The following is a 23,843-nucleotide window of genomic DNA, read 5'->3' as shown; positions in this document are numbered from 1 at the left end:
GATGTGACGGCCGCGATCAGGCATCGCCGCGAACCCCTAAGCGGCGGGGCCCGCCGGGGTCCTGGCGGCGTTGCCCGTGCGGGGGCGCCTGGGAGACCCCGCGCCGGGCGCCGCTGAGGCCTCACGGTGAGTCCGCCACAAAAAAAAAAAAAAAAAAAAAAAATTAAAAATCCAAAATCCCCAAAATCCCCCAAATCCCCAAAAGCCCCGAAACGGCCCCGAATCGCGGCTCTGTCGCGACAGCGGCGGCGACAGCGCGGCCGCGCCCCCTCCCCCCCCTCCTCAGGCCGGGATTTCCCCCCCCTCCTCTCCCCCCTCACGGGGCCGCCGCGCCCCCTCCCCCCCTCCCCTCCCCCCCCCCGCGCGCACCGGGACAGGGGGGGCGGGGCCCCTCCCCCACCCCCTCCCCCACCCCCAGCGGGGCCGTTCGGGCCCGGTCCCACCGGGATAGGGGGGGAGGGGAGCGGGGTGGGGCCTTCGGCCTCCTCCTCCTCCTCCTGCTGCTGCTGCTGCTCTTCTTCCTCTTCCTCTTCCTCCTGCTGGCGGCGGGGCGGGCGGGGCGGCCGGAGCCTTCCTCACCCTCATCTTCCTCCCCCTGCTCTGTGTCTTCCTCATCTTCCTCGTATTCCTCATCCTCACCCTGCTCTTCCTCTTCCTCGGCCTCTTCTTCCTCCCCCTGCTCTGCTTCCTCTTCCTCATCCTCGTCCTCCTCATCCTCCTCCTCATCTTCCTCCCCCTGCTCTGTGTCTTCCTCATCTTCCCCGTATTCTTCATCCTCACTCTGCTCTTCCTCTTCCTCGGCCTCCTCTTCCTCATCCTCTGCCTCGTCCTCCTCATCCTCTTCCTCCTCCTCCTCACCCTGCTCTGTCTCACCCTCCTCTTCCTCTGCCTCAGTCTCTTCCTCCTCATCTTCCTCTGCCTCATCCTCATCCTCACCCGCTCTTCCTGCTCTGCCCCTTCCTCATCTTCCTCTGCCCCTGCCTCTTCTTCCTCCTCTTCCTCTGCCCCTTCCTCATCTTCCTCTGCATCCTGCTCTTCCTCCTCTGTCCTGTCCTCGTCTTCCTCATCTTCTTCACCCTGCTCTGTGTCTTCCTCATCTTCCTCCTCATCTTCCTCCTCCTCACCCTGCTCTTCCTCATCCTCCCCCTGCCTCTGCCTCCTCATCTTCCTCATCCTCCCCCTGCCTCCTGCTCTTCCTTTTCTGCCTCTTCTTCCTCCTCTTCCTCCTCTTCCCATGCCCCTTCTTCGTCCTCCTCTTCCTCCTCTGCTTCTTCTTCCTGTGCGTCTTCCTCATCTTCCTCACCCTGCTCTGTCTCATCTTCCTCATCCTCTTTTGGTCCTTCCTCCTCCTCAGGGCTCTGGGAAGGAGCTGGGCCGGGGGTGCGTGGCCTTCATCCCCTCCTCATCCTCCCTGGGGAGCGGCTGCTGTTGGGGTTGGGGCTGGAGCTGTCCTGCTCTTCCTCCCCCTTATCCTCCTCCTCTTCCTCCTCCTCTTCCTCCCGCTCTTCCTCCCGCTCTTCCTCCTCCTCTTCCTCCTCCTCTTCCTCCCGCTCTTCCTCCTCCTCTTCCTCCTCCTCTTCCTCCTCCTCTTCCTCCTGCCCTTCCTCCTCTTCCTTTCCTTTTCCTCCTCTTCATCCTCGTCTTCCTCATCTTCATCCTCCTCATCCTCAGGGTTCCCCTGGCCTGTTCCCCCCTTTCTGCCCTTCCTCCTCTTCCTCCTCTTCCTCCCGTTCTTCCTCCTCCTCTTCCTCGGGAGCTGCTTTGGCTGCTTTGGGAATGTCCCAGCTCTGGCTCCGTGTGTGGCCTTCCTCCTCCTCCTCCTCTTCCTCCTCCTCTTCCTCCTCTTCACCTTCATCCTCCTCATCCTCAGGGTGTCCCTGGCCTGTTCCACCCTTTCTGCTCTTCCTCCTCATCTTCCTCTTCCTTTCCTCCTCCTCCTCTTCCTCCTCCTCATTTCCTCCTCTTCTTCCTCTCCTTCCTCTTCCTCCTCATCCTCAGTGGTTCAGTTCTGGGGCTGCCCCCGGCCTGTCCTGCCCTTCCTCCCCTTCCTCCTCCTCCTCTTCCTCCTCTCCCCTCCCCCCGCTCAGGTTCAGAATTTGGGATTTCCCCTCCCCCTTCCCAGGGCCCTGAAATCCCAAAAAATCCCAAAAATTCCGGGAATTGGCCCCAAAATCTTGGGAATTCTCCCTGAAATCCTGAATTTCCCCAACCCCCCAAATCCTGGGAATTGACCCCAAAATCCCCAAATCCCCCGAACCCCCAGGATGTCAGGAATTGGCCTCAAAATCCTGGGAATTCTCCCCAATAACGGCGCTCCCTGCTCCTCCCTGGGGCCTTTTCCAGGCTTTTTTGGGAATTCTGGGATTTTTTGGGATTTCTGGGGATGTTTTCGGGAATTTGGGGGGATTTTTTGGGGAATTCTGGAGGCTTTTATTGGGAATTTTCGGGTTTTTCAGGAATTTTGGAGGTTTTTTGGTGGAATTCTGGTGATTTTTTGTTGTGGAATTCTGGGGGTTTGGGGGGGAATTTTGGGGGATTTTTTGGAATTTTGGGGGTTTTGGTGTTTCCGGGGAAACTGAGGCACGGCGAGAGGCGGAAGGGGGAGGGGAATTCTGGGGGTTCCAGCCTGGATGGGGCTGGGGCTGAGGCCTGGAGTAACCCCGGAGTAACAGCGGAGTAACCGCGCTGTATTCCTGGAGTAACCCCGGAGTAACCCCGGGGTATTCATGGAGTAACCCCAGGGTATCCCTGGAGTATTGCTGGTGTATTTATGGAGTAATCTTGGAGCATTCCTGGAGCAGACCCAGAGTAACTCTGGAGTATTCATTGAGTGACCCCAGGGTACTGGTGTTGTATTTATGGGAGTATTCCTGGAGTAACCCTGGAGTAACCTCAGAGCAACCCCAGAGTACCCCAGGATATTGGTGTGGTGTTTATGGAGTAACCCCAGAGTATCATTGTTGTGTTCTTGGAGTAGACCCAGAGTAACTCTGGAGTATTCCTGGAGTACCCCCAGGGTAACCCCTTGGAGCATCCCCTGAGTATGGTGGGCAATCTGTGCCGTGTGTAACCCCTGAGTAGGAGCTTGGGGCTGGAATTCCGGCCTGGAGTATCCCTGGAGTATCCCTGGAGTATCCCTGGAGTATCCCCAGAGTATTGGGCAGGATGCGGGAATGAGGCTCTGAGTAACCCTGGAGTATTCTTGGAGTATCCCCTGAGTATGGGATGGGATTTGTGCCGTGTGTAACCCCTGAGTGGGAGCTTGGGGCTGGAATTCCAGCCTGGAGTATCCCTGGAGTATCCCTGGAGTATCCCTGGAGTATCCCCAGAGTTCGAGGTCCAGGTCCTGGAGTATCCCCTGAGTGAGAGATCAGAGGTCAAACCCAGAGTATCCCTGGAGTATCCCCTGAGAGGTCAAAGGTCAAGCCCTGAGTATCCCTGGAGTATCCCCTGAGTGAGAGGTCAAAGGTCGAGCTCTGAGTATCCTCTGTGCATCCCTGGAGTATCCCTGGAGTATCCCCTGAGTAAAAGGTCAAAGGTCAAACCTGGAGTATCCCTGGAGTAAATCCCCCCCAGTCCCATTCCAGGGCTCAAACTGGGATTGGGGAATCCCAAAATCAAAAATGAGAATTTGGGGATTTCCCCCCAAAAACCACGTCAAAAATGAGAATTTGGGGATTTTCCCCCAGAATTCCCAACAAAAATGAGAATTTGGGGATTTTCCCCCAGAATTCCCAACAAAAATGAGAATTTGGGATTTTTCTCCCCAGAACTGTGACAAAAATGAGAATTTGGGGATTTTGCCCCCAGAACTGTGACAAAAATGAGAATTTGGGGATTTTCCCCAGAATTCCCACCAAAACTGAGACTTTGGGGATTTCCCCCCAAAAACCACGTCAAAAATGAGAATTTTGGGGGTTTTCCCCCAGAACTGTGACAAAACTGAGACTTTGGGGATTTCCCTGGGGTCTCCCCTGCCCCAAGGGGGGAAGGCCCCGGGCGCGGGGATTTTCCGGAACGTTCCGGGCGCTGACGCTGCCTCTCCTTGCAGTTGTCATGGATGATGAAGACGGCCGGTGCCTGTTAGACGTCATCTGGTGAGGCCGGAATGTTCCGGAATCTGCTGGAATTTCCCTGGGAAACGGGGCCGGAAATGGGGGAAAAACAGGAGGGAAATGGGGGGAAAAAAAGGGTGGGAAATGACCCAAAAATGGGTGGGAAATGGTAAAAAAAAGGAGGGAAATGGCCCAAAAATGGGCGGGAAATGGTAAAAAAAAAGGAGGGAAATGGTCCAAAAATGGGCGGGAAATAGTCCAAAAATAGGCAGAAAATGGTAAAAAAAAGGAGGGAAATGGTCCAAAAAAAAGGTGGGAAATGGCCCCAAAAAACCCCACAGAAAATGGTAAAAAACAAAGCAGGGAAATGGTCCAAAAATGGGCAGGAAATGTCTCAAAAAAAGGTGGGAAATGGTAAAAAAAAAGGAGGGAAATGGTCCAAGAAAAGGCAGAAAATGGTAAAAAAAAGGAGGGAAATGGCCCAAAAATGGGTGGGAAATGGTCCCCAGAAAAAAAGGTGGGAAATGGTAAAAAAAAGAAGGGAAATGGTCCAAAAATGGGCGGGAAATGGAAAAAAAGAAGGGCAGGAAATGGCCCCATAAAAAAGGCGGGAAATGGCCCAAAAAATTGAGGGAAATGGTCCTCAAAAAAGGAGGGAAATGGATGAAAAAAAGGAAGGAAATGGTCCCCAAAAAAAGTGAGAAATGGATCAATAAACAAGGTGGGAAATTACCCAAAAAAGGAGGGAAATGGTCCCCAAAAAAAGGCTGGAAAGGGGAAACAAAAGGTGGGAATGGGCCCCAAAAAAAGGTGGGAAATGGATCATAAAAAGGAGGGAAATGACCCAAAAAAGGCGAGAAATGGATTAAAAAAAAAGGTGGGAAATGGTAAAAATAAAAGGTGGGAAATGGATCATAAAAAGGAGGGAAATGACCCAAAAAAGGCGAGAAATGGATTAAAAAAAAGGTGGGAAATGGTAAAAAACAAGGGGAGGAAATGCCCCAAAACGGGCAGGAAATGACCCAGAAAAAGGGTGGGAAATGGTAAAAATAAAAGGTGAGAAATGGATCAAAAAAGGAGGGAAATGACCCAAAAAAAGGGAATTTTGGGCCAAGGAGGGCGAGGAATCCCAAATTCTGCCGGGATCCCCCCTGAGGCTCCTCCCTCTCTCCCCAGCGATCCGCAGGCCCTGAACGATTTCCTCCATGGATCCGAGAAGGTGAGCGCCCCCAAATCCCCCAAATCCCCCTTTCTCCTGAAAAAATCCCGGTTTGCCTGAAAAAACCCCATTTTTTCTAATAAAAATCCCGTTTTTCCCGAAAAAAACCCATTTTTTCTAATAAAAATCCCGGTTTGCCTGAAAAAACCCCATTCTCCATTTAAAAAATCCCATTTTTCCCTTTAAAAAATTCCTATTTTTTCCATTAAAAAATCCCCCCATTTCCCCCCCCATATTTTCCCATTTCCCCACACTTTTCCCCATTTTTTTCCCCATTTCCCCCATTCTTTCCCCTTTTCCCTCATTTTCCCCCAATTTCCCCCCATTTTTCCTTTTTTTTCAATTATTTTCATTTTCATTTTTCCCCCAATTTTTCCCCTCAGTTTTCCCCCATTTCCCCTCACTTTTCCCCCATTTTCCCCTCAGTTTTCCCCATTTCCCCTCAGTTTCTCCCATTTCCCCTCATTTTTCCCCATTTCCCCTCAGTTTTTCCCATTTCCCTCATTTTTCCCCATTTCCCCCTCAGTTTTCCCCATTTTCCCAGTAATTTTCCCATTTCCCTCAGTTCTTCCCATTCCCCTCATTTTTCCCCATTTTCCTCTCAGTTTTCCCCAATTTCCCCTCATTTTTCCCCATTTTCCCCTCAGTTTTCCCCATTTTCCTGGTAATTTTCCCATTCCCCCTCATTTTTCCCCATTCCCCCTCATTTTTTCCCTTTTTCCCCTCATTTTTCTCCATTTTCCCCTCATTTTTCCCGTTTCCGTTGCAGATTGACAGCGATGATCTCCTGGACAACTCCGGGGACGCCGCCAGCGCCTTCTTCGAGGGGGCCGGGGTGGGTGTGGCCTCCCCTCCCCCCTTTTCCTGCTTTTTTGGGTGCAATTCCCGGGAAAAAAACCCAAATTTTCCAGGAAAAAAAACCCCAAATTTTCCAGGAAGAAAACTCCAAATTTCCCAGGAAAAAGCTCCAAATTTCCCGGGAAAAAAACTCCAAATTTCCTGGGAAAAACCCCTCAGATTCTGGGGGAAAACTCCCTGGATTTCCTGGCAAAACCCACCAGATTTTGGGGAAAACCCTCCCTGGATTTTGGGAGAAATCCCCCCCAGATTTCCTGGAAAACCCCGCATTGGGTCCTGTTGGGGCCCGTTGGGTCCTGTTGGGTCCTGTTGGATCCCGTTGGGTCCTGTTGGGTCCCGTTGGGCTCCGTTGGATCCCGCTGGGTCCCATTGAGCTCTGTTGGTTCCTCCAAACCCCTCTGAGCTCTGTCGAGTCCCGTTGAGCTCCATTGGGTTCTGGCAAGTTCTGTTGGGTTCCATTGGGTTCTGTTGGGCTCCACTGAGGTCCCCTGAACCCCTCTGAGCTCTGTTGGGTTCCGTTGGGCTCAGTTGGGCTCAGTTGGGTCCCTCTGAACCCCTCTGAGCTCCATTGGGTTCCATGGGGTTCCGTTGAGCTCCGTTGGGTTCTGTTGGGCCCCACTGGGTTCTGTTGGGCTCAGTTGGGTTCCACTGAGGTCCCCGGAACCCCTCTGAGCTCCGTTGGGTTCCATTGGGTTCTGTTGGGCTCAGTTGGGTTCCATTGGGTCCCATTGGGTTCTGTTGGGCTCAGTTGGGTTCCACTGAGGTCCCCGGAACCCCTCTGAGCTCCGTTGGGTTCCACTGGGTCCCATTGGGTCCTGTTGGGCTCAGTTGGGTTTTTCTGAACCCCTCTGAGATCCATTGGGTTCCATTGAGCTCCGTTGGGTTCCATTGGGCCCCATTGGGTCCTGTTGGGCTCAGTTGGGTTCCACTGAGGTCCCCGGAACCCCTCTGAGCTCCGTTGGGTTCTGTTGGGTTCTGTTGGGTTCCACTGGGCCCCATTGGGTCCTGTTGAGCTCCGTTGGGTTCCATTGAGGTCCCCAGAACCCCTCTGAGCTCCGTTGGGTTCCATTGGGCCCCATTGGGTTCTGTTGGGCTCAGTTGGGTCCCTCTGAGCTCCATTGGGTTCCATGGGGTTCCACTGAGCCCCGTTGGGTCCCCTGAACTCATCTGAGCTCCACTGGGTTCTGTTGGGCTCCGTTGGGTTCTGTTGGGTTCCATTGGGTTCCATTGGGTTCTGTTGAGCTCTGTTGGGTTCCATTGGGTTCCATTGATCTCCATTGGATTCTTTTGAGCTCCTTTAGGTTCCGTTGAGCTCTGTTGGGCTTCATTGGATCCCATTGAGTTCCTTTGAGCTGTGTTGGGTTCCGTTGGGTTCCATTGAGCTCTGTTGAGCTCCGTTGGGTTCCGTTGTGTTCTGTTGAGCTCTGTTGGGTTCCATTGAGCTCCGTTGGGTTCCGTTGAGTTCCATTGAGCTCAGTTGGGTTCCATTGAGTTCTGTTGAGCTCCGTTGGGTTCCGTTGAGTTCCATTGAGCTCAGTTGGATTCCATTGGGTCCTGTTGGGTTCCACTGAGCTCCCCCGAGCCCCCCAAACCCCTCTCACCTCCACCCCACCCCCCATCCATCTAAGCCCTGCCCCTTTGCCGTCCCCGCAGCTCCACGGCCAGGAGGCCTCGGGGAACCCTCTGAGCTCGGAGCCCAGCCAGCCCCCGGCCAGCGTGGACCTGGACTTCCTGGAGGATGACATCCTGGGCTCGCCGGGCGGCGCCGGCGCGGGCGCCGAGCAGCCGTGCGACATCCTCCAGCAGAGCCTGCAGGAGGCCAACATCACCGAGCAGACGCTGGAGGCCGAGGCCGAGCTGGACCTGGGCTCCTTCCAGCTGCCGGCGCTGCAGCCGGTGGTGCAGGCGGCCGACGGCACGCCCCAGATCTTCTCGGGCGGCGCCGACCTGCTGGGGCTGCAGCCGCCGGCCGTGCTGGCGCCGCAGGCCCTGGTGCAGCCGCCCGACGTGGTCAACAAAGCCATCAGCGTCCAGCCCTTCCTGCAGCAGGTGGGGCTGGGCAACGTCACCATCCAGCCGCTGCCCAACCTGCCCGGTTTGCCCAACGGCAGCCCCGGCGGCGCGCTGGGGCTGGGCCCCATCCAGGTGGTGGGCCAGCAGGTGATGGCCATCAACCAGCCGGCGGCGCCGCAGCTCCTGGCCAAGCCGGCGCCCGTGGCGGCCGTGGGCGGCTACATCGCCCAGCCCGAGGCGGCGGCGGCGGCGGCGGCGCAGGGAGCGGGCTTGGTGATCCAGAAGAGCCTCCCGGCCGTGGCCACCACCACGCTCAACGGCAGCTCGGTGTTCGGCGGCGTCTCGGCGGCGTCGGCGCAGCCGCTCACCGTCACCTCGGGGCTGGGCGGCTCCTTGGTGCCGGCGCCCAACGTCATCATCCACCGCACGCCCACGCCCATCCAGCCCAAGCCCGCCGGCGTGCTGCAGCAGAAGCTCTACCAGATCACGCCCAAGCCCTTCGCGCCCGGCGGGGCCCTGGCGCTGCCCGGCGAGGCGCCGGCCAAGGCGCAGCAGAACCTCACCTTCATGGCCGGCAAGGCCGCGCCCAACGTGGTGCTCCAGGGCTTCCCCCCCAACGTCTTCAAGCCGCCGCCGCCGCAGCCCGCGGCGCTGGGCAAATCCATGAGCGTGCACGTGCTCAACCAGGGCGGCTCCATCGTCATCCCGGCGCAGCCCTTCCAGGGGCAGAACCAGTTCCTGCTGCCGGGCCAGCTGGCCGGCGCCTCGGTGCCGCTGCCGCAGCCGCTCTCGGCGCTGCCGGCCAACGTCGGCGGCCAGCTCCTGCCGGGTGCCGGCCAGGCGCACATCATCGCCGGCCAAGGCGCCGGCGCCGCCCAGCTCCTGGCCAACCCCGCCCTGCCGGCGCAGCTGCTCAACCAGAACCTGGCCGGGCAGCTGAACCTGGGCCCGGTGCTGGCGTCGCCGGGCGCGGCGGGCACGGCGCACATCCTGTCGGCGGCGCCCATCCAGCTGCAGCCGGGCCAGCCGGCGCCCGCGCTCTTCCAGATGCCGGTGTCGCTGGCCGGGCCCCTGCCCAGCCCCGGCTCGGCGGCGGCGGCGGCGGCGGCGCCCACGGTGATCCAAGGGGTGACCCTGGCCAGCCCCGTGGCCATGCTCAACGCCGGCGACGGCTTGGGCGCCGCCGTCAGCATCCAGACGGCCGCCGGCAGCCCCGAGGCCGGGCCCGGCTCTGGCACCGGCGCCGCGCAGCCCCCGGCGGCCCCGGCGCCCGCCCAGCCCAGCCCCGGCCTGGCCGGCAGCCCCGAGAAAATCCTGCTGGGAACGGCGGCGGCGCCGGCAGCGGTGATGGGGCAGGACGGGGTGCCCGTGTTCCTGCAGCAGGTGCGCCACAAACGCACGGGAACGGCGGGGACAGCGGGATATGGGGTTATTGGGGGGTTTATTGGGGGTATTGGGGATTTATTGGGGGTTATTGGGGTTATTGGGGGTTATTGGGAGATTTATTGGGGGTTATTGGGAGATTTATTGGGGTTTATTGGGGTTATTGGGAGATTTATTGGGGGTTATTGGGGAGATATTGGGGTTATTGGGGAGATACTGGGGATTTATTGAGAGTTATTGGGGTTTATTGGGGGTTTTGGGGGGTTTATTGGGGGTTATTGGGAGTTATTTTGGGGATTTTTTGGGGGTTTATTGGGGGTTTATTGGAGATTTATTGGGGATTTATTGGGGATTTATGGGAGATTTATTGGGGATGTATTGAGAATTATTGGGGATTTATTGGGGAGATTTTGGGGATTTATTGGGGATTTATTGGGGATTTTTGGGAGATTTATTGGGGATTTATTGGGAGTTTTTGGGGATTTATTGGGGATATTTGGGGGGTTTTGGGGGATTTTTTTGGGGGGATTTTTTGGAGAGTTTTTTTTTGGAGGTTTTTGAGTGATTTTTTTGGGGGGGGTTTGGGGAATGTTTTGGATTTATTTGGAGTTTTTAGGGATTTTTTAGTGAATTTTTTTTGGAGATTTTTAGGGGATTTGGGGGGGGATTTATTGGGGGGATTTTTCTGAATTTTCGGGGGAACTTTTTGGCATTTTTGGGGGATTTTGGGGGATTTTTTGGGAGTTTTTTGGGGAAGATTTTTGGGATTTATTGGGGATTTTTTTTGAGATTTTTTGAAGGGTTTGAGGGAGTTTTTTGGGATTTTGGGGGGGACTTTGTGGGGTTTTGGGGGGATTTTTTGGGGGGATTTGGGGTGGTGGGATTTGGGGTTTGTGGAATTTTGGGTTTATGGGATTTGGGAGTTCTTTGGATTCAGGAATTCCCAGGATTTGGGGATTTCCAGGGGCGGGAATTTGGGATCTGGGCATTTTCCAGCCCTTTTTTCCCAAAATCCCAACATTTCTGCCCAATTCCCTCCCAGCTGCTTCGCTGGCTTGGCGCTCACTAACCCCCAATGCTGCTGCTGCTGCTGCTGCCTGCGCCCCAAAACGCCCAAATTCACCCCAAAACCACCAAAGTTGGCCCCAAAATCCCCGAAATTCACTCCAAAAACCCCAAATTCTACCCCAAACCCTGGGAATTCAGCCCAAACCCCCATTCCTGCCTCCCAAAAATGCCTTAAAAATCAGAATTTGGGGCAGAATTGGGGTTTTGGGGATGGATTGGGGATCCCCTCCAAAAACTCCAAATTTGGGGCTGAATTTGCCATTTTTGGTTCATTCCCGAGCCTCTTTTACCTGGGAATTGCCCAAAACCGTGAAAATTTGGGGCTGAATTTGCCCAAAACGGTGAAAATTTGGGGCTGAATTTGCCCAAAACGGTGAAAATTTGGGGCTGAATTTGCCATTTTTGGTTCATTCCTGAGCCACTTTCCCCCAGGAATTGCCCAAAACCCGTGAAAATTTGGGGCTGAATTTGCCATTTTTGGTTCATTCCCGACCTCCTTTCCCCGGGAATTGCCCCAAATCCCCAAATTCGGGGCTGAATTTGCTCCTCCGGGGGCGTTTCCCGGCCGCTTTTCCCTGGACACCCCCCAAAAAAGCGAATTTCGGTGCAGAATTCGGGTTTTTTTGGGCCATTTCCCTGGCAAACCCCCAAAAAAGCGAATTTCGGTGCAGAATTTGGGCCTTTTTGGGTCATTTCCAGCCGCTTTTCCCTGGACACCCCCCCAAAAAAGCGAATTTCGCTGCAGAATTCGGGTTTTTTGGGCCATTTCCCTGGCAAACCCCCCAAAAAAGCGAATTTCCGTGCAGAATTCGGGTTTTTTGGGGCCACTTCCCCGCACTAACCGAGCTCTTCCTGTGCTTCCGTTGCAGCCCAAGGTGCCGGGAGCGTCCCCGGGGGACGCCGCGGCCGCGCCGCTGCCCCCACTGGCCCCGATTTCCGCCCAAGCGCCGCCGTCCCGCCCCCCCTCGCAGCCCCAGCCGCTCTCCCGGCCGCCGTCCCAGCCCCGGCCGCCCTCGGAGCCGCCCCCGGGGCTTTTCCCGGCGCCTTTCGCGGAGCCCCCCGAGCCCCCCCAGCACCCTCCCCAGCATTCCCAACATTCCCAACATCCCCAGCACCATCCCCAGCATCCTCCCCAGCACCCCCAGCCCGCCCCGTTCCCGCTGCCGCTCCCGGCGCTCAAGGGCGCGGCGGCCCCGGCGCTGCTGCCCCCGGAGCCCCCGCGGAGCTTCGCGCTCGTCCCGGCCGCGTTCGCGGCGCCGCCCAAGGGCGGGGCCGAGCGCTTCCAGCAGGTAAAGAGCAAATACCCGAAAATACCCGAAAATACCCGAAAATACCCCAAAAATACCCCCAAAAATACCCCAAAATACCCCAAAATACCCAATAGTGCAATTGTTGCAATTATTGGAAGCGTTGGAAGCGTTTCTGAGCGCTTCCAGCAGGTAAAGAGCAACGGGAAATACCCGAAAATACCCCGAAAATACCCCAAAATACCCAATATTGTAATTATTGGAAGCGTTGGAAGCGTTTCTGAGCGCTTCCAGCAGGTAAAGAGCAACGCAAAATACCCCAAAATACCCCAAAATACCCCAAAATACCCAATAGTGCAATTGTTGGAATCGTTGGAAGCGTTTCTGAGCGCTTCCAGCAGGTAAAGCAACAAAAAATACCTAAAAATCACCGAAAAACCCAAAAAAATCACCCAAAAATACGCAATAGTGCAATTATTGGAATTATTGGAATTATTGGAATCGTTTCTGAGCGCTTCCAGCAGGTAAAGCACCCGAAAATACCCAAAAATCACCCAAAAATACCCAAATATTACAGATATTCCAAATATTGCAATCATTGGAATCGTTTCTGAGCGCTTCCAGCAGGTAAAGCACCCGAAAAACTAAAAATCACCAAAAAATCCCAAATAATCCAATTATTGCAATTATTGCAATCATTTCTGGGCGCTTCCGGCAGGTAAAACCCAGGAATTCCTGAATATCCCAATGAAATTCCTGGGAAATCCCAAAAATCCCAAAGATTCTGAGCGCTTCCAGCAGGTCAATCCTGGGAATTCCCAAAAATCCCCAAAAATCCCCGTGGAAATTCCCCAAAAATCCCCAAAATCCCAGTGGAAATCCCGATCAATTCCTAGGAAATCCCAAAAATTCCAGGCTGGGATTTTTGGGATTCAGGTTTTGGATTTGGGATTTTGGGGGGGGATTCAGGGTTTGGATCCCCCTGGATTTGGGATTTTTGGGGGTTCGGGGCACTTCTGATGGGATTTGGGGTTTTTTTAGGGCCATTTTGCCAGGATTTGGGGGTTTGGGTCCATTCCTTGCAGGATTTGGGGTTTTGGGTCCATTCCTGATGGGATTTGAGGTTTTTTGGGGGCTGTTTTGATGGAATTTGAGGGTTTTGGGTCCATTCCTGACAGGATTTGGGATTTCTAGGGCCGTTCTCTCAGGATTTGGGGTTTTGGGTCCATTCGTTATGGGATTTCAGGGCTTTGGGTCCGTTCTGCCAGGATTTGGGGTTTTTGGGTCCGTCCTAACAGGATTTGGGATTTTTGGGTCCATTCCTAACAGGATTTGGGGTTTCTGGCTCCATTCCTGACGGTCTCTGGGGTTTTGGGTCCGTTCTTTATGGGATTTGGGGTTTTTGGCTCCATTCCTGACGGTCTCTGGGGGTTTTGGGTCCGTTCTTTATGGGATTTGGGGTTTCTGGCTCCGTTCCTGATGGGATTTGGGGTTTCTGGCTCGTTCCTGACGGTCTCTGGGCTTTTGCAGGTGCCCCAGGGGCTGCTGCTGCAGCCGAAGCCGCCCCCGTCCAGCCCGGCCCCGTTCCCGGCCCCGGCCGCTCCCGTCCTGGTGCCGGCGGCTCCGGGAACGCCCGGCCCGGCCTCAGGTGGGTCCGGACCCCGAGATCCCGGAGCAGCTCCACGGCCCCAAATCCCAAAATCCACAAATCCCAAATCCCCGAGATCCCACAGCAGCTCCACGGCCCAAAATCCCAAATCCCAAATCCCCGAGATCCCGGAGCAGCCCCCACGTCCCAATGTCCCAAAATCCACAAATCCCCGAGATCCCGGAGCAGCTCCACGGCCCCAAATCCCAAATCCCAAATCCCCGAGATCCCGGAGCAGCTCCACGGCCCAAAATCCCAAATCCCAAAACCCCGAGATCCCGGAGCCGCTCCACGGCCCCAAAATCCCAAATCCCAAATCCCCGAGATCCCACAGCAGCTCCACGGCCCAAAATCCCAAAATCCCAAATCCCAAATCCCCGAGATCCCGGAGCCGCTCCACGGCCCAAAATCCACAATCCCAGAGCGCCCCACGCCCCAGTGTCCCAAAATCCACAAATCCCAAAATCCCAGTGTCCCAATACCCTGAACTCCCAGTATCCCAAAATCCCAATGTCCCAAAAATCCCAAAATCCCAAAATCCCAGTACTTCCCATCCCAGTATCTCCCAGTATCCCACCCCGCCTTTGGGAATTCCCAGTGTTCCCAATTTCCTGCTGCCATTCCCAGTTCCCATTCCCAGTTCCCCATTCCCATTTTCCCAATCCCATTTTCCTGATCCCATTCCCAGTTTCCCATTTCCCGTTTCTCTCCCTCAGGTGCTGCTGTTCCATTCCCATTCCCATTTTCCCAGTTTCCCATTCCCATTTTCCCAGTTTCATTCCCAGTTTCCCGATCCCATTCCCAGTTTCCCATTTTCCCAGTTTCCCATTTCCCATTTCCCGTTTCTCTCCCTCAGGTGCTGCTGTTCCATTCCCATTCCCATTCCCAGTTTCCCATTTTCCCAGTTCCCGATCCCATTCCCAGTTTAATTCCCAGTTCCCCAATTTCCCATTTCCCGTTTCTCTCCCTCAGGTGCCGCTGTTCCATTCCCATTCCCAGTTTCATTCCCAGTTTCCCAGTTCCCCATTCCCATTCCCATTTTCCCAGTTTCCCGATCCCATTCCCAGTTCCCCATTCCCAGTTTCATTCCCAGTTTCCCGATCCCATTCCCATTTTCCCAATTTCCCAATTTCCCAGTTTCCCATTTCCCATTTCCCATTTCCCGTTTCTCTCCCTCAGGTGCCGCTGCCGGGGCCGAGCCCCCGAAGCCGCCGCCGTTCTCAGGCCCCGCCCCCGGCGCAGGCCCCGCCCCCGGCCCCGCCCCCGGCAAAGCGGCCCCGCCCCCCGGGAAAGCGGGGCCGCCCCTCCCCCCCCCGCAGCCGGCCCAGGTGAGCGCCCCTCCCCCACCCCTTCCTTCCCTGCTTTTCCTCCTTTTCCCCATTTTCCCCTTTTTCCCCTTTTTTCCCATTTTCCCCATTTTTCCCTTTTTTCCCCTTTTTTCCCATTTTCCCCTTTTTTCCCATTTTCCCCTTTTTTCCCCTTTTTTCCCATTTTCCCCATTTTCCCCTTTTTCCCCTTTTTTCCCGTTTTCCCCTTTTTTCCCATTTTCCCCTTTTTTCCCCTTTTTTCCCATTTTCCCCTTTTTTCCCATTTTCCCCTTTTTTCCCGTTTTCCCCATTTTTCCCATTTTCCCCTTTTTTCCCGAGTTTTCCCCTTCATTCTGCTTTTCCCACTTTGATTTCATTTTTTCCCATTTAAATTTTTCCCATTTTTTCCCATTTTAATTCAATTTTTCCCACTTCATTTCCAAGCTTTTCCTCCTTTAATCCCATTTTTTCCCCTTTGTTTCTCTTTTCCTCTTTTTATTTCCAAGGTTTCCCCCTTTAATTTCAGCTTTTTCGCTGTAATTCGGGTTTTTCCCCTTTGACTCAATTTCTCCCACTTTAATTCCACTTTTCCCCCTTTAATTCCATTTTTTCCCACTTAAATTCCACTTTTTCTTCTCTAATTCTGGTTTTTCCCCTTTAATTCCATTTTTTGCCCTTTCATTCCAGTTTTCCGTGTTTAATTCCATTTTCTCCTCCTATCATTCCACTTTTCCCACCTCCATTCCCCAGTTTTATCCCATTTTCCCCAATTCTTTCCCATTTTTTCCAATTTTGTCCCTTTTTTCCTGAGTTTTTCCCCATTTTCTCCCCATTTTTTCCATTTTTCCTGATTTTTCCCAATTCTTTCCGTTTTTCTCCAATTTACTCTCATTTGGTCCAATTCTTTCCCTTTTTTCCTGTTTTCCCAATTTTTCCCCATTTTTCCTGATTTTTCCTATTTTCCTCTGATTTTCCCCATTTTTCTCCTTTTTCTTCCATTTTTCTCCATTCTTCCCCTTTTGTCCCCATTTTTTCCCATTTTTCCCCCATTCTGTCCCATTTTGTCCCATTTTCCCCAATTTTTGTCCCATTTTTTCCCATTTTCCCAATTTTTGTCCCATTTTTTCCCATTTTTCCCAAATTTTGTCCCATTTTTCCGCAGGCGAAGCCGCCTGGGCTCAAGGGCCCCCCCCAGCCCTCGGGAGGGGGGAAGGGACCCCAGGCCCCGCCCACGGTGAGTCCCAAAATCCTCACAATTCACCCCAAAATCTGGGGATTCACCCAAAACCCCCAGAATTTGTCCCAAAATCCTCAAAATTCACCCCAAAATCTGGGGATTGACCCAAAATCCTGGGATTCCACCCCAAACTTTCGGGAGTTGACCCCAAATCCCAGGAATTCTCCCCAAAATCCCTGGAATTTACCCCAAACCCTGGGAAATGACCCAAAATTCCTGAGAATTCTCCCCAAACTCTGGGAATTGCCCCAAAATCCCTGGAATTCACCCCAAAATCCCGGCATTTCCACCCATATTTTTGGGAATTTTCCCAAAATCCCAGGATTTCACCCCAAAATTTGGGAATTGCTCCAAAATCCTGTGGTTTCACCCCAAAGTCTTGGGAATTGACCCAAAACCCCGGGAATTGACCTCAAATCCTGGGAATTGCTCCAAAATTGGGGAATTTTCCCCAAAATCCCAGGATTTCCCCCCAAACTCTGTGAATTTTCCCAAAATCCCAGGGTTTCACGCCAAACTCTGTGATTTTTCCCCCAAACTGTGACTTTTCCCCAAAACCCCAGGATTTCCCCCAAACTGTGACTTTTCCCCAAACCCCAGATTTCACCCCCAAATTCTGATTTTTCCCCAAAACCCCAGATTTCACCCCCAAACTGTGACTTTTCCCCAAACCCCAGATTTCACCCCCAAACTGTGACTTTTCCCAAACCCCAGATTTCACCCCCAAACTGTGACTTTTCCCCAACCCCGGGGTTTGGCCCCAATCCGGGCTCTCTCTCTCTCTGCAGCTGGAGCCGAAGCTGGCGCTGAAGAAGCCGCCGGTGCTGCAGCCCAGCAAGGAGGCCTGGTCAGGAGGGACTGGGATTGAACTGGGATGGACTGGGAGGGACTGGGATTGAACTGGGATTGAACTGGGAGGGACTGGGATTGAACTGGGATGGACTGGGATTGAACTGGGATTGAACTGGGATGGACTGGGAGGGACTGGGATTGAACTGGGAGGGACTGGGATGGACTGGGAGGGACTGGGATTGAACTGGGATGGACTGGGATTGAACTGGGAGGGACTGGGATTGAACTGGGAGGGACTGGGATTGAACTGGGATAAACTGGGATTGAACTGGGAGGGACTGGGAGGGACTGGGATTGAACTGGGATTGAACTGGGAGGGACTGGGGGGAACTGGGAGGGACTGGGATTGAACTGGGATTGAACTGGGAGGGACTGGGATGGACTGGGAGAAACTGGGATTGAACTGGGAGAGACTGGGATGGACTGGGAGAAACTGGGATTGAACTGGGATAAACTGGGATTGAACTGGGAGGGACTGGGGGGGACTGGGAGAAACTGGGATTGAACTGGGATAAACTGGGATTGAACTGGGAGGGACTGGGTTTGAACTGGGAGGGACTGGGGGGAACTGGGATTGAACTGGGAGTTACTGGTTTGAACTGGTTTATACTGGGATTGAACTGGGGGGGACTGGGAGGGACTGGGGGGGAACTGGGATTTCCCCGTTTCTGTTCAATTTCCCCAGATTTCTGTTCAGATTTCCCCATTTCTGTTCAGATTTCCCCATTTCTGTTCAATTTCCCCAGATTTCTGTTCAGATTTCCCCGTTTCTGTTCAGATTTTCCCGGATTTTTGTTCAGATTTCCCCATTTCTGTTCAGATTTCCCCATTTCTGTTCAGATTTCCCCATTTCTGTTCAATTTCCCCAGATTTCTGTTCAGATTTCCCCGTTTCTGTTCAGATTTCCCCGTTTCTGTTCAATTTCCCCATTTCTGTTCAGATTTCCCCATTTCTGTTCAGATTTCCCCGTTTCTGTTCAATTTCCCATTTTTGTTCAATCCCCGTCTCTGTGCTTTCTGCCCCGCCGCAGCCTCCTGGAGCAGCTGCACAAGCACCAGGGCGCCGTCCTGCAGCCCGAGCTGCGCGCGCCCTTCCGCTCGCTGGGCGACGCCCTCAGGCGCCTGCTGCCCTACCACGTCTACCAGGGGGTGCTGCCGGGCGAGCAGGAGTGCCAGAGAGGTATTTATATCGCGATAGTCGCGATAGTGAACGGGGATATCGCGATAGTCATTGGGGTTAATGGGGGTAAATGGGAACAATGGGGATATCGCGATATCGGGGACACCCTCAGGCGCCTCCTGCCCTACCACGTCTACCAGGGGGTGCTGCCGGGGTAACCAGAGAGGTGTCGTGACATAGGCAATATCGCGATAGTCACAATAATTAATGGGGATATTCCCCCTCAATTCCCTACCAATTCCCCATTCATTAATTCATTACTTTCCCATTCATTTCCTCATTAATTCCCCACTAATGATCCATTAATTCCACCTTAATCTCACGTCAATTTCTCATTAATCTCCCATTTATTCCCCAATAATCCCCCACCAATCCCCCCCTAATTGCCCCCCATTAATTACCCCCACTCAATAATTAATTAATTAACCCCCCCCCCCCTTGCAGTGGACGAGGAGTTCGAGGCGGTGTCGGAGCAGCTCCTGCGCCGCACGCGGGCCATGCTCAACAAATACCGGCTGCTGCTGCTCGAGGAGTCCCGGGTGAGCCCCAAATACCCCCTGGGACCCCCAAAATACCCCCCAAAATCCCCCTGGGACCCCCAAACCCCCCCTGGCTGCTGCTGCTCGAGGAGTCCCGGGTGAGCCCCAAATACCCCCTGGGACCCCCAAAATACCCCCCAAAATCCCCCTGGGGCCCCCAAACCCCCCCTGGCTGCTGCTGCTCGAGGAGTCCCGGGTGAGCCCCAAATACCCCCTGGGACCCCCAAAATACCCCCTAAAATCCCCCTGGGACCCCCAAAACGCCCCTGGGACCCCCCTAATGCCCCCTGAACCCTCCCCGGCTGCTGCTGCTGCTCGAGGAGTCCCGGGTGAGCTCTGGGACCCCCAAATCCCCCCTGGGCCCCCCCAAATCCCCCTTGGGAGCCCCCAAACCGCCCCCGGGACCCCCCCTGACCGCCCGGTGCCGGTGCCCCCGCAGCGCTCGAGCCCCTCGGCGGAGATGGTGATGATCGATCGCATCTTCATCCAGGAGGAGAAAACGGCGCTGGCGCTCGACCGGCAGCTGGCCCGGGACAGGCCCGGTGCGGAACGGGAGAACGGGGCGGGATCCATGGGGAAAGGGGCGGGAATCCCGGGAAATGGGGCGGGATCCATGGGGAAAGGGGCCGGAATGGGGCGGGATCAATGGGACCGGCAGCTGGCCCGGGACAGGCCCGGTGCGGACCCGGGGAGAACGGGGCGGGATCCGTGGGGAAAGGGGCGGGAATCCCGGGAAATGGGGCGGGATCCCGGGAAACGGGGCGGGATCCATGGGGAAAGGGGCGGGATCAATGGGACCGGCAGCTGGGCCGGGACAGGCCCGGTGCGGAACGGGGAGAACGGGGCGGGATCCGTGGGGAAAGGGGCGGGAATCCCGGGAAATGGGGCGGGATCCCGGGAAACGGGGCGGGATCCATGGGGAAAGGGGCGGGATCAATGGGACCGGCAGCTGGGCCGGGACAGGCCCGGTGCGGAACGGGGAGAACGGGGCGGGATCAACGGGGCGGGATCCATGGGAAAGGGGCGGGAATCCCGGGAAATTCGGGCGGGATCAATGGGACCGGCAGCTGGCCCGGGACAGGCCCGGGGCGGAACCGGGGAGAACGGGGCGGGATCCGTGGGGCGGGGATCCCGGGAATGGGGTGGGAATGGGGTGGGAATGGGGCGGGATTCATGGGAACAGGGCGGGAATCCCCAGGGATGGGGTTGGAATCCCGGGAATGGGGCGGGAACGGGGGCGGGATCCATGGGAAAGGGGCGGGAATCCCGGGGATGGGGGTGGGATTGAATTGGGGTGGGAATCAGGGAAATGGGGCGGGGGGGATCCATGGGAACGGGGCGGGAATCCCCAGGGATGGGGTCGGAATCCCGGGAACGGGGCGGGATCCCGGGAATGGGGCGGGGATCCCGGCGGGAATGGGGCGGGAATCCCGGCGGGAATGGGGGCGGGGTCAATGGGCGTGTCCGGATGGAATTCCCGCGGTTTGGGATGGAACTTTTGGGGTTTGGCGCCAAATTCCCGGGAATTCACCCAAAGTGCTTTGAAAAAAAAACCGGGGGTCAATCAAAAGGTTATTAAGGGTCAATTAAAGGGGTCAATTAAGGGTCAGTTAAAGGGGGCAATCAAGGGCCAATTAAAGATCAATTAAGGGCCAATTAAAAGGGAAAATCAAGGGCAAATCAAGGGTCAATTAAAGGTCAATTAAGGGCCAATTAAAGGGGTTAATTAGGAGTCCATTAAGGGTCCCGGCAGGGTCCTGGTGCAGCCTCTGGATCCTTGGGATCCCTGGGATGAATCCCGTGGGGAAAGGGACATTTTGGGCGGGAAACGGGGAAATTACTGCGATTGACATGCAAATGAGCTCTAACTAATGACCCTTCTCCTTTCCCTTGCAGACGAATACGTCTCCTCCTCCTCCTCCTCCTCCTCCTCCTCCTCGTCTTCCTCCCGCTCCCACCCCCTCGCCCCCACCTCCTCCTCCTCCTCCTCCCTGCCCCTCCCCCAACCCTCCCCCGCCCCTCCCCCGCCCGCCCCTCCCCCTCCCGCCCCCCCCAAGCTGCTGATCAAGCACGGGGGGGGCTCCCCCAGCGTCACGTGGTTGGGGGAACCCCGGGATTCCCCTGCCCAGAGAGGGGGAGGGGGAGGGGGCGGGGGGGATCCCCACCCGAGAGGGGGCGGGGGAGGGGCGGGCGGGGGCGGGGCCGGGGGCGGGGCCGGGGAGGAGGAGGCGCTGCCCTCGCGGAGCCGCCCCCCGATGATGAAGACGTACGAGGCGCGGAGCCGCATCGGCCTCAAGCTGAAGATCAAGCAGGAGGCGGGGCTGAGCAAGGTGATCCACAACACGGCCCTGGATCCGCCCGGGATCCCGCACGCTGGAATCCCGCACGCCGGGGCCACCCACGCCGGGGTCACCCATGCCGGGGCCACCCATGCCGGGGCCACCCATGCTGGGGTCACCCATGCCGGGGTCACCCACACCGGAGTCACCCACACGGGGGTGCCCCACGCCGGGATCACCCACACCGGGATCACCCACACCGGGGTCACCCACCCCGGGGTGCCCCAGCAGCCGCAGCAGCCGCCGGCGGCGGGGATGGGACAGCAACAACTGAACGGATCCCTGGAGAAAAAATCCCCGGTGCCGCCGACGGGAAATGGCGGGGCCGGGGCCGGGGCCGTGCCGTGCCGGCTGCCGCTGAGGAAAAGCTACCGGGAGATCAACCGGGAGATCCTCAACCGCGAGGTCATCAGCCGGGAGCGGGAGCACCACCGGGAGGTCCGAGACAGCCGGGATCTGACCCGGGAGCACCGGGATCTGCTCCGGGAGCTGCCCCCCGAGCCCCGGGAGCCTCCGCGCTCCGAGCGCCGCCCGGTGATCACGGCCCTGCGCCGAGAGCCCGGGGCCGCCGCCCGCCTGGGCCGCGCCGGGAAGGGGCCCCCGGAGGAGCCGTCGGACGGGGAGGAGGAGGAGGAGGAGGACGAGGAGGAGGATGAGGATGAGGAGGAGGACGAGGAGGAGGAGGAGGAGGAGGAGGAGGAGGAAGGCTGCGGGACGTGGGGCGGGAAGCGGCGGCGGGCGGAGGCCGAGGTGGACAAGGCCTCGTTCAGCAGCGACAGCCCCCAGGACGATTCGCTGAGCGAGCACCTGCAGAGCGCCATCGACAGCATCCTCAACCTGCAGCAGCCCCGCGGGGCGCCGGGAACGGCGCCGGGAACGGCACCGGGAGCGGCACCGGGAGCCACCGGGACCCCCCTGCCGGGACCCCTCGTGCCCCCCCCCAGCCACAACGGCGGCCTCGGAGCCGCCCGGACGTGCACCAGATGACGGCGGGGGCGGGGAAAGGACACCGGGATAACGGGAGCTGACCGGGGCCTCGCCGGGATAACGGGAGCTGACCGGGACCTCACCGGGACCTCGCCGGGATAACGGGAGCTGACTGGGGCCTCACCGGGATAACGGGAGCTGACCGGGGCCTCGCCGGGACCTCACCGGGATAACGGGAGCTGACCGGGGCCTCGCCGGGACCTCGCCGGGATAACGGGAGCTGACTGGGGCCTCACCGGGATAACGGGAGCTGACCGGGACCTCGCCGGGATAACGGGAGCTGACCGGGACCTCGCCGGGATAACGGGAGCTGACCGGGGCCTCGCCGGGACCTCACCGGGATAACGGGAGCTGACCGGGGCCTCGCCGGGATAACGGGGACACCAGGATCCAGAACGGACCCGGATCGCACCGGGATCGCACCGGGATGCTGGGATCAGGTCGCCGGGATCAGGAGCTGACCGGGACACCGGGAATGGGATCAGACCGGGATCCAGAATGGAACGGGGCACCGGGATCTGACCGGGACACCGGGAACAGAACAGGACACCGGGATCGGAACGGGACTGGGACACCGGGAACGGGATCAGGAGACCCAGATCAGACCGGGATCCAACCGGGAACGGAACGGGATCGAGACACCGGGATCAGACCGGGATCCAACCGGGACACCGGGGATGGAGCGGGATTGGGATACTGGGAATGGACTGGGATCGGCAATGGAACGGGAATGGGAGTGGGATGGGATTGGGATCAAACTGGGATTGGGATCAAACTGGGATTGGGATCAGGAACAGGAACAGACGGGGATCCCAGGAACGGGAATGGGAATGGGAACGGTATCGGGATTGGGATCAGAGCGGGATCGGGAGCAGAGCAGGAATGGGAACAGGATTGGGAATGGACCAGGAAGGGGATCGGGATCAGGAACGGGATCGGGAAATGGGATCGGGATTGGGATCGGGAATGGAGCAGGAATGGGATTGGGATCAGGATCGGGATGGACGAGGAGTAGGATTAGGATCAGACCGGGAATAGGGGGAGAAACGGACCAGGACCAGGATTGGGATTGGGAACAGGATCAGGACTGGGATCAGCTCAGGATCATCGGGACTGGGATCGGGATTGGGGTCGGGAATGGGATCAGGACTGGGGAGAGCAGCGGGGATTTGGGAATTTGGGAATTTGGGAACTTGGGATCGGCCCCGGGATGGGAAACCCCAAATCCATCGGGAATGGGATGGGAATGGGAAAAACCCCAGAGGCCCAAAATCTCCTTTTCTGCCCCAAAATCCCCTTTTTGGCCCCCAAAATCCCATTTTTCACCCCAGAAATCTCCGTTTTCATTTAAAAAATCCCATTTTAGCCCCAAAAACCTCATTTTAAATCCCAAAATGCCAAAATGCCTTTTTTTCCTGGCCCCTCCCCCCGAAAAATTCCCATTTTTAACCCTTTTCCTCCCATTTTCCCCCAAATTTGGGGGTTTTTAACCCTTTCCATCACAAAATTTGGTTTTGGGGTTTTTTTTTTAACCATTTCCATCCCAAAATTTGATGTTGTTTTAACCCTTTCCCTCCCATTTTTGTCCCCAAATTTGGGGGCATTTTTAACCCCTTTATTTTCCCGTTTTTATGCCAAAATTGGGGGGTTTTTTTAACCCTTTCCATCCCGAAATTTGGGGGGTTTTGGTTTTTTTTTGGTTTTTTTGGTTTTTTTTAACCCTTTCCCTGCCGCTGTTCCCGGCCTCCCTGGGGGGGATTTTTGGGGTCGGTTCCCGGATTTTTGGGCCGGAGGGAAATTCCCGGAATTTTCCCGGCTGGAATTTTGTACTGTATTTATTGTCCATAGCGCGTTTTTTAAGGAATTCCGGACATTTACTATTTCTGTGTAAATTAAAATCGCTTTTAATTAA

At 56.2% G+C, this 23,843-nt stretch overlaps 1 protein-coding gene across 1 annotated transcript; it reads left to right on the top strand.

Moving 5' to 3' along the window:
• The first annotated feature begins 94 nt into the window (after window positions 1–94).
• BICRA (BRD4 interacting chromatin remodeling complex associated protein) lies at window positions 95–23,843 on the top strand. Its single transcript, XM_066570832.1, has 14 exons — window positions 95–126; window positions 4,052–4,097; window positions 5,232–5,274; window positions 6,044–6,109; window positions 7,786–9,528; window positions 13,374–13,491; window positions 14,671–14,819; window positions 15,961–16,032; window positions 16,824–16,882; window positions 17,918–18,066; window positions 18,511–18,605; window positions 19,045–19,147; window positions 20,502–20,736; window positions 20,821–23,843. The coding sequence occupies exons 2-14, from the start codon at window positions 4,057–4,059 to the stop codon at window positions 21,929–21,931; spliced, it is 3,984 nt and encodes a 1,327-aa protein (XP_066426929.1). The 5' UTR covers window positions 95–126; window positions 4,052–4,056; the 3' UTR covers window positions 21,932–23,843.

Source organism: Molothrus aeneus, unplaced genomic scaffold (assembly GCF_037042795.1).
Source record: "Molothrus aeneus isolate 106 unplaced genomic scaffold, BPBGC_Maene_1.0 scaffold_30, whole genome shotgun sequence".
Lineage (NCBI taxonomy): Eukaryota > Metazoa > Chordata > Aves > Passeriformes > Icteridae > Molothrus > Molothrus aeneus.
This window is presented reverse-complemented; position numbering and strand designations above follow the sequence as displayed.